The sequence below is a fragment of the Condylostylus longicornis genome, unplaced genomic scaffold (assembly GCF_029603195.1).
Source record: "Condylostylus longicornis isolate FDR11 unplaced genomic scaffold, ASM2960319v2 ptg000013l, whole genome shotgun sequence".
Classification (NCBI taxonomy): domain Eukaryota; kingdom Metazoa; phylum Arthropoda; class Insecta; order Diptera; family Dolichopodidae; genus Condylostylus; species Condylostylus longicornis.
In genome coordinates this window covers 605,362-616,806 of record NW_026577982.1, presented here as the reverse complement: position 1 = coordinate 616,806, position 11,445 = coordinate 605,362, and the positions used below count along the sequence as shown (strand labels likewise).

Genomic DNA, 11,445 nt, shown 5'->3' with positions numbered 1-11,445 from the left:
AATAAAATAAAACAAAAATATCTAGTTTTTATATTAAATTTTATTAATCTATATGTATCTATACATTTTTTTCATTGCTATATAATAATTGTATATATATTATATGTTTATGTATATACATGTATGTAGCTCATGTTAATAAATGGGAACTTTGAATTAACATGTAACTATGCACTAGTGTTTGTTCTAATTACATTATGTACTTTGTAGAAATTTATCTTTGCCATAAATTCAATTATAAAATTGGATCTCCAATTATGTATTATTATTTGAATATACATATATTTTTTTTGCTTTTCTTTTGATTTTCTTTTAAATATAAAATATTATATTTTTTTTTTTGCTAATTTGTAACACACGAACTTACGGGGCATCTGAATAATATTTGATCTCTAAATGATGTGTTTCAAACAACTTTACATCTTTTTATCTCGGTTGCTTTTTCTAATGTAAATACTTCATCATTTTTACCAGTTTTTGTCATAAACCATTCAATACCATCAGTAACAATACGAATTCTTTCTTCTTCAGTTGCCTTATGTAAATCAACACCTTTTTGTTTTGCATATTGAATAATTGTATGAACAAAATAATGTTGTTCCGGTTCTGTCATCGTTTGCAAATACTCTTCAATGTTGTCGAACATCTTTATATGAAAACATAAAAAAAATTAATAAAATTAATTAAAAAATATGTTAATAAAATCATAAGCTTTGGTGTCAATTTTTAAAACCTTCAATTTAAAATTTTGTGAAAATTTGTCAAAATCAAAATTGCAATTTTGTCATTGCGATTTTAAAATGTTGGAATTTTCTCTATATTTGTAGTAGTTTTTATTGAATTTTTTGCATAAGTACATACCTATGTATGTAAGTATGTAAAGAAAATTTCCACACTTGCGACTCTTAATTTTCACAAAATAAAAATTTGGTAACTGTGCATGTACATAATGTAGCTACAATTCCTTTCAAGTTTTAAAAATCTCCACAGAATTATAATTTTTAATTTTCAACTATAGTATAATGTATTTATTATTTGTAAAATAAAATTACTTACGTTTTATATTCTTTCCAATACAATTTATTTGACTAAAAAAAAATAAGTAATGAAACGAAAATTATTAGTAATGCCTTTAAATAACATTTTTTTATGATTAGGATTTTTTATCTTTACCTACCTTTATTATATGTTTATGCATATGTATGTAGATAAGATACAAGTTGTTTTAATTATAGCTGAAATGTGACACGTAATAAAATTTAATGAGTAAAATTTTGCACATACATATGTATTCATGTACATATTTTGTTAAATTAAATTTTCCTTTTGGATACGACTATCAACAGGGTGTTTTAATCTTTCTTCAATTTCTGTAATATATTAAACAATAGTTGAGGAGGAATCTTAATATTTTCATTCTTGAGCTACAGTTTCTTTATGAAAAATAGTCCCAGAATTTTCTATTATACGTACATACATACATCTAAATAAATACCTATAATTTCAGAACGAATCAAACAGCAAAAAATCTTCCATCACTTTAACAATTCTATTGGATTTTATCTGCATATTAAAATTTTTTAAAAAGTTAATCTTTACCAAAGAAAATCTTTTGGTCTATTGACAAATTGCATTAAGTCAAATGATGAAATTAATTTTTAAAATTTTTTAAGAATAAAAAAACTAAAAAGTTTCAATTTTTTGTTCTCACAATATTGGGTTTAAATATGAATTTCAGATTTATAATTTATGTATGTAACTGTAATTATAAAAATTTCACATTTTATAAATAATTTCTTAATTCGGTTTTAAAATGATTGAGTTTATGTTATAGATTAAAATCAAAAAATTGTGAAGGTTAATTAACATTTTTGACTAGTAATAAGAAGTGTAGAATTAAATTATAAAAATTTTGTCTTGGAGATCATTACTATAATTATATTATTTGTGGTAACAGAATTTATAACAAAGAAATTATTATATATATACAATTATGTGTTTACTTCGAAATGTACTTTAACTTGTTTTTTGTTTTCTTGAATAAGATTAATTGCAAAGACAATAATTGAAATAATAAAAACCGACATACATACGCAATATCCTTTCTTGATAAAATAATAAATGATAAGAACTAACTATGTAATTGGTTTTTTAAGTACAGTGAAATCTCCATATAATGAACATCAAAAATTACATAAGTTTTATTTGTAATTATGGAGATTTATAGTACAACATACATATATACGTATATTAAATAACATTCAGATATATTTTCACTACCTATAAATCTTAAATTTTGGATTAACGTAAAAATTCAATATATGTATATATAATGCTGCGAGAAACGCAGATATTTACACATTATTTTTATTGAAAATTATATGAGAGGAAACGGCCGAATTATTGTTTTTTCTGTTAGTAATTTCCATTAGATTGTGTAAATAGCAGGATTTGTTTCATACCTGAGAAATAAGACATACATATATTTTAATTTTATATATAATTAGGTTGTATTTGAATTAAATTTTCTTGCGTGACAATTTTTTAATTTTAAAGAGATGATCAATTATAATTTATAAATACATACATATGTATGCATAAGTCATTTTATATTAGTATAAATTACAAAATATTTCTTACAATATATTCTACATCAAATTGTAATTTGTTAAAATATATAGTGGCATTTTTGTATAAAATTTTATAGAAAAAAACAAATTGTTCATTATAAAGACATTTACTGCATGTATTTCTGTTGGTTGGAAAGCAAAAAATTCTACGCAAAAAATTTTATTTTGTGTAATACTTGTTTATACTTAAATGTATGTATGTAGAAAATTTTTATAGATATACAAATGTGATATTTATGTGATAAGTACATACTTTTAAAATTTTACGATAAGATTAAGTTATAAATTTTGAAAAAAATTAATTAATTTGTTGAAAATTGTAATATTTATTTTACATGTCTAAAAATTGTTGAAATAAAATCAAAATATTTTCTTAATTTTGAAAGGAAAAAAAAGTTAAATATTTTGAAATTTTTATAAAATTTCAAATATTCATTATTCTTTTTAGGTTGAAAATATATTTATATACATATTCGTATGTACACATGCAGATTGATTATTTTATTGTGATGACGGTTGTAATTTTTTAGAATATAACTTAGATGACTTTTTAGAACGAACCCCAATTCTACAAGTTGAACTTTGTTACGAAAATTTGTTTAATATACAATTTCAGATTTTCGAATAGACCGCTATGATCAACGCATTCACAAAAATAAATAACAATAATCTATTTGTTTAAACAAAAAGAATTTACTGAATTTCAAATTATGAAAGTAATTTTTTTCATTAAGTCTAGAAATAAAATTATTAAGAATCAATTTTTTTAATGTCTCCGCTAGAAAAAATAAAACTATTACCAAAAATATTTCTACTCTATTTTTAAATACAAAAGTTTATTCTGTTGTTTGAAAAAAAAAATTTGACATCTGCAGCTTAGGTTAAAGGGGTCTATATAAGTATATGTATGCGTCAACTATATCAACTAGATAAAATTAAATTGGAAATGGTTGCTATAAATATAACATTTCAAAAATTTTATTCAAAAAACTGAATCCCATTGAACAGTGGTGAAAATTAGACTGCACACATCATTTCATTCATTTAATTCTTTAAAACATTAAGAAATTCTCTGTAGCGTGAGTAGAATAGCGTTAACGTAAAAACGATTAGAAAACTTGTTGAATATATGTTAAATTTTGCAAAAGAAGTATTTCAAATCTGAGTCCCCATTTTACTTAAGTTAACTTATGTCTTTTCCTGCAAAATTACTCACATGGTATAATTAATAATTTTCCTTATCTTAAACTCATGAGTTTAATAGAAATAATTATATTGATAAAATGGGGTATGGTATGAGTATACGCAAACAAATAAATATAATGGCAATAAAATCAATAAAAATATTATTTATTTGTTGTTTTTTTTTTTTGTGATTTTTTCAAAGTATTTCAAGACAGTTTTATTAGACTGTCTTTTTTTTTAAACTTATTTTAAATTAACGCAAGTAGTTTTTATATATGTAATTTTTTTTTGTAGTTTAAAATTATTTAGTAATAAAATTAATTTCAAAGTGTTAATAACAAAATTTAATATATTTATGTAAAATGTTAATAAAAATTTATAAAAAAATAATTGATACATAAAATATCAATTATTTTGTGTGTATACATATATGTAATTATATACATATAATATATAATATTAATTGGAAATAATGAATAATTTAACTGAGAATGACGTCATTGATTCTACAAGATTGCTACTAAAAAGTTTACCAATTCTTATTAGTCATGATAAAAAACCGGTAAATATTTTTGTATAAAATATATTGTTTTTAAATTATCTTACATTTATGTATACATGATTGTACTGAAATATTTTACCTAATATATGTGTACGTATAGGTTTTTTTATTTAAAAAGTAGAATTTTATGCATTTATTATTAGTTAAACTGACTAGCATTTGAAATTTTAGATATCAACTCTAAATATACATGTAGGTAATATACAAATCTCGAATGTAATATACAAAATTCAGAATCCATTATTTTTGCTTTTGAAACTGACATGTTCAATCAATATTTTAAAATTTCTATTCAATTGAAATCCAATTGATAAAATGAGAATAATATAATTTGAGAATTGTTAAAACAGATGATCGAAAATATGAGTGAAAATATGAGCTTATATGTAAAATCGGGATGTATGTACATTATACAATATAATGGCAATCAAGAAATATTAAGATAAAAAATTTTAAATCTTAAAGTATAAATTTACAAAGAGAAAGGGGGCTACTTTATCACATATTTATATATATTATGATCGTTTATTTTATTCGCCGAAATTATTTTGCCAGATTTAAGATTTAAACAGCAAGTATGTATTAAGTATTAAACAATTAAATTAAAATTTGTATATATGGTACTTCGTCACTTGCCTTTTAACGGCAATAGATAGGACCATCTTTATTTTCATTTTATTTTATTATTAAATTATCTATATATTTGTTAACCATTTAGTCTTAAAAAATTTTATATGAAAAATAAGTATTCGAACTGATTAACATTAGCTTTCAAGTTAACAGACTTTCGCTTTTTTTATATTCTGTGCAATTTTTGAATGAAAACGATTATAGTTTTATAAAACATATTAAATGGGGTACTCATAATAAGTATATCTAAAATATTTTAATTTAATTTTTTTTTTATATATGAACAATCCCATACAATATCTTCATTTGAGTAAAGTAATTTCGTTTCGAATAAAATTATATTTGTATAGGCAAGTTTAAAATAGTTTCATCACTTGACACTAATCAAAATACCCTAAGCGGATATTATGTATATATATTGCTATTATATTGATTTTCTAAAATTATATGCAATTTCTAAATTGTAACTTTAATGAGCAAATAAAAACAGGGAGCGTATCTTTATCTGTAACAGATAATGATATAACAGGTAAATGCATTTAAAAAAAATTTGGTATGTATATGGAAAATTCGAAAGGCAAGGTCTTAAAAATTTTGTAGACAGTAAGAGTCTAAAATTAGTAATTTAAATTCTAATTTTTTTTTTTTAATTAAATTTTTATAGTTAAATATATTGTTCAGATCGATTAAACATCTGCCACAAAATGAAGTACGAGATTATTTTTTAAATTATATTAAATTAGAGTATGAAAAACTAAATAAGGAGTGTGATGAAAAATTGCGAAAAGAAAAGGAAAAGGTATGTTTAAGGTTTTTAATTAAACATTGAAATATTATTTATATTAATTTTTTTAATTAAAGTGGTAAGCATAATATGATAATGGTTCACTTTTTCTAAATTAGAATATACATACTTTTAATAAAACTGAATCGTTTATTTTGAAAGTGATCTATAAGTCTATATTTGTAATCTTAAAACTGTTTTGTGTTCATGGCAATGAAAATATAAATATAGTTCGAATGGAAAATTATGATCTTGTAGAGAATATACACAACACACTAAAATGTTTATACTAGATTTTTGAATTAATTTAAGTGAGAATGTTCCCATTTCAAAATCACCAATAGATTATTTTAAAAATAAACGATCCAAAATTAATACTTTTATAATTAAATTAAATTCAAAATTCCTGTTTGTTTTTTAAATAATTTTAGAATATTCTATTATATGTGCTATCAGAAGCTTATGAAAGAAAAGATTTAGATGTATTTAAAGAGACCTTAAGTGTTGATAAATCAGTTGCATTTTTGAATAAAAAAAAAAGTATTTTCAATAAATTATGGGAAAAGGAAAAATATGATGAATTCTTTTCGGTATTGTTGGGTCAAGTAAAAAAGTTTGAAGTAAGTACATGTAAGGACATTTCACGAGACCGTATTTAATTTTCACTCAGTTATCTTGTTGATCAAAAAAAGTTGGATCAATTCAATGGTTTGTAATGAAGCACTTTTCAATTTAACAAGGGAAAAGTACTGCTACTAAAACAATCGAGCTTTATATTATATTATTAAAATTACTTTCATTCACACACGAATACATGTATTTAAAAGATTGCATACCTTTAAAATTAGCAATGTCAAATCCAATTTTTGAAGTAAAACGAAAAAAAAAATTGAAAGAGACGTTAATATAATGCTCGAATTTAAGGGTTAATTGCATGAATAAGAAAAATAATTATATTTTTTAATGGCATGGCATATACGTTTTACTGCATTTATAAGAATTGGAAAAAGTTTCCAAAACTGAGATCTAGAAGAAAAACGATATAAAAAATTTGAAAAAAATGAATTTTTGATGACGTTCAAATATGGTATGCCGTGGTAAAAGAGAATCAAGGAATTGATAAAAAACTGTATTTTTGGGATTTTGGGGGACAGACTAACGAAGGGACAGCGTGAAACTAATATGCAATTTTTTTCAAAATTGTTTTGGAAATGTGCTAAAAAATAACGTGATTTCTTTTGTGTATGTGCTTTTTATTTTATCACCAAAAATCATTATTTAATTGATTGACAAGTCTAAATTTAACATTATATATGTTATACTTTGAATTTGCCAAACAATAACACAATTTGAAAAGTATATTGAGAATATGAATTCTTTGACTGGTTAACGGAAAAGGGGAAAACTTCTGGACAAATTGTCAAAAATAATAAGCTAATTGAGTTAAAGTTGAATTCTTGTCTTATGAAGATATTTAATATTTTTTTTCTAATTATTATTATTTTCAGTATCATTTTAGTATAATTTTAAATCGAAAATTTAATGAAAATAATACCGAAGAAATTTGTATATTATTACATGATAAAATAATGTCAGATTATGATGAAGTTATTTCAAGTCGTGAACTAAGTTATATTGAAAATATGACATTACAAAATAATATAAATAATATTGAATTTTATAAAAGTTTTATAACTGAAAAAGAAACACGTTTTAAAACAATATCAAATAAATTTTTCGAGAAATTATTCGAAATAATTTATGAAAATAATAAAAATTATAATAGTTATAATGAAAATATATTATTTAAAATTGAAAATAATGTTGAAGATAATTTAATAAACACAAATAATATTAATATTAATAATAATTGTATTAATGATAATAATAATAATGATAATAAAAGTATTTTTATAAATTTTATTAATTATTTTTTAAATTATATATTTGAAATAAAAAATCATAAAATAAATATTGCTATATTAATAAATAAAAATTCAATAATTTTTCAAAAATATCCAAATTCAATAAATGTTGATATAAATTCAAATACTATTTTTAATAAATTAAATAATAATATAGAATATTATAAATTTTTATTAGAAAATAATATTATATGGTATGAAAATGATGAATTTAAAAAAAATTTTAAATATTTTAATCGTAAATTTAAAAATGATATTAAATTTATATTTAAATTATTAAAATTAATAATATTAAGGAAAAATTTAAATTTATTTTCATATATATTAGATAATATATTAGTTAAAGAAAATAAATATGATGGTTGGACATATATAAATGAAATTTATGATAATAATATAACATTAATAACATATACAATTAAATGGAATAATATTGAAGCATTAAATTATTTATTAGAAAAAAAATCATCTTTATTATTAAAAGATAATTATTATAAAGATAATATAAAATTTTTTGAAATAAATAATGATTTATTAAAAAAACATTTAGATAAATGTTTAAAAACATATAAAAAAAATAATGAAAATACAATAATATGTTTTGATTTTAGAAATTTTATTGAAAATATTGATTATAATACAGATTTAGATGATAAAAATAAAAAAATAGAAAATAATTATAATGATAATAATATAAATAATAATTCATTAATATCAATATTAATAAATAAATCAGTGAATCAAACAGATCCATTAATTTCATTACAAAATAATAATATTGATAATAATTATAATAAAAAATTAAAATTCTCTAATATTATATATGAATTTGCAAATAGAAAACATTTACAACAATTATTAGCACATCCAATAATATCAATACAAATTATTTTAAAATGGTATGAATTATCATTTATAAATTTTTTGAATTTTTCATTAACATTAATTACATTTATATTATTAAATATTTATTGTTATATTGAATATATTATAATTAATGAAAATGATAATAATAATAATAATATTAATTTAAATAATTCATCATTAACATTAAGATTAAATCAAACAGATGATCCATTAATATTATTAAATCAAAATTACATTAATAATAATAATAATAATAATAATGAAAACATATTAAAAATGTTAATTATTATAATATTTTGTTTATTAAATATTATACATAAATCATTACGGATATTTATGATAATTCAACCATATTTTATAATTAAAAATAATTGTATTAAATCAAATTTTATAAATAATATACAATATATATTAAATATAATATTATTATTATTAATTATAATAATGACAATAATAAATGTATTTATATTAAATAATGGTATAGCATTTTTATGTATTTTATTATCAGCTATTGATTTAACATTTGTTATAAAATCAACATTTGGTTCTGATTATATTTTTATGTTAGAGCAAGTAACAAAAACATATATAAAAATCTTATTAATATTTAGTTTTTATTTAATATCATTTACAATATGTTTTATGATAATATTTAAAGAAAAATTTCCAAATTTTTTATATTCAATTGTAATAACATTAACAATGGCAATGGGTGAATTTGATGCAAAAGATTTAGATTTAATAACATTTTGGCAAATTTTATTAATATTTTGTTTTACATTTTTTATGGCATTAGTTCTTATTAATTTATTAAATGGTTTAGCTGTTAGTGATGTTCATGTAAGTATATATATATATATATTGTTTTTAATTTATTGCAATATATAAATAAATAAATTATAATAGAATATAATAAATGAGATTATAAAAGAAAAATATGATCGTTTCACATAACTCTAAGAATTAAATTTAATTATTTATTAATTGAACGTTTTCATATTTTATTACAAAAATTAAATTTCATTAGATTTTTGAGCGTTTATATGCATGCATTTGAAACTGAATTTTTAACTTAAAGAAAACGAATTTTAAGTAGAAATAATTGTTAAATTACAGAGTTTATGAGCGTTTTCTTATTACATTTTTTATATTAAATATTAACAATATTCAATTTTAATTTTTAATTTATTTTTTAGGAAATAAGAACTAAAGCTGAACTTGGAAGTTTAATATATAAAGTAAATCAATTATACAGCTATGAAGAAAATTATCGTTTTATTTCAAAATGTAATTGGCTATTAAAATTGATTCCAAAACCTAAGAGAACTCATTTTGCATCAAGAATTTATTTACATACGAATACTGGTTATGTAACACATTTTCCATTAACAGCATATTCCGAAAAAGATGTAACATATTTAAAAGAAGGTTTAATAATTAAAACAAATATAAAATTAGATATGAAAATTATTGAAAAAGCTACAGAAATTATAAATTTGAAAAGTTAATAATAAACGAAAAAGAAAAAAAAATATTGAAAATTATCATTTTTATGTAAATCATTATTGGTTTGATATCAAAACCATAGCCATATTTATTATTCAAACACATAATTAATAAGATTTAAAAATACGCAACTAGCATCTTTAATTTTAACTATAAAGTATATAATATATACAAATATTTTATATCTTCTCTTTAGGCAATTATAACAGGTTCTAAAACTGAGTCTATATTAGTGTTGGGAAATTTGATCAAATTATTAATTATGCTAGATCATACAAAATACATTTTTGTTTTATGCCAAATTTTTATAAAAACTTTGTAATTCAAGGGTAGTTTGTTATTGTAAATAACTTCTTTTATTATATTTAACTTATATAACAAATTAAAGCACGCTGCACTTCAGTTTTATTTACTTTTTATTTAAAACTTTAGAATTTTTGTTCAAATAAATACACAGAAATGAGAATGACCACAAAAATTCAAACTCAGAATGGAATTTTACGTTTAGCATATTTTTTTGGTATATACATATTTTTATTTTCTTTGATACATAGTCATTTTAGAGCAGCTTATCTTGCTAATACCAAATTGAAAAGTTATATTTTTTCTATTTCATTATTCTATTTGACTTAACACATCCAAAAATTGTTAAATCTTTAATTTTTGACTGAAATTTGGCCAAAATTTAATATTTAATTAAAATATAAGCTCATTTTCATTTTTAAATTCCTCATATGAACTAATTAAACTGAGATGCAAAGTGTAAATCTAAATGCCACAAATTAGGTTTATTAATTTATTCCTTTTTTGTGATTTTAGATTTTTTTAGAGTTTCTCCAGAATTTATGCTATAATTCTAAAATATTAGAAATTCTAAAATATTAAACCTTACAATGGTCATTAATATTAAACATGTGTCTTTAAAATTTTAAACTTTTTAATTTTTGTTATACTAAATAAAAATGTTTTTACACAATATATATTTATTACTGTTGTAACAGATGCTTATTATCACAAAAAAAAAAATATTTAATTGCAAAAATTTCTCTGTTAATTAAAATAATTGAAAAGAAATGGTTAGAAAGATAAATGGACTGAAATCACGTTTATAGAAATATAATTAGAATTAAGAAAGTCGAAAATAGTCCTCACATATCCATACAATATTTGTATATATTTATGTACGTGTATGTACAGTACATCATTATTTACGAATTACTAATCTACTACTTATAAGCTTCATTGAATGCTTTATTAAATACTATAAGCTAATCAACGAAATCATCATTACTAAGTATAATATCGAAACTATCCAATTAATATAAGGATGTTAAACGTGAGAAATAAAATTTAAAA

The 11,445-nt window shown here is 20.0% G+C and overlaps 1 protein-coding gene across 1 annotated transcript; it reads left to right on the top strand.

Moving 5' to 3' along the window:
- The first annotated feature begins 4,230 nt into the window (after positions 1-4,230).
- Positions 4,231-10,943, top strand: LOC129605649 (uncharacterized). The gene is made up of 7 exons (XM_055515539.1): positions 4,231-4,377; positions 5,672-5,806; positions 6,223-6,411; positions 7,300-7,501; positions 9,380-9,423; positions 9,780-10,011; positions 10,909-10,943. The coding sequence occupies exons 1-7, from the start codon at positions 4,288-4,290 to the stop codon at positions 10,941-10,943; spliced, it is 927 nt and encodes a 308-aa protein (XP_055371514.1). The 5' UTR covers positions 4,231-4,287.
- Positions 10,944-11,445: the final 502 nt, after the last annotated feature.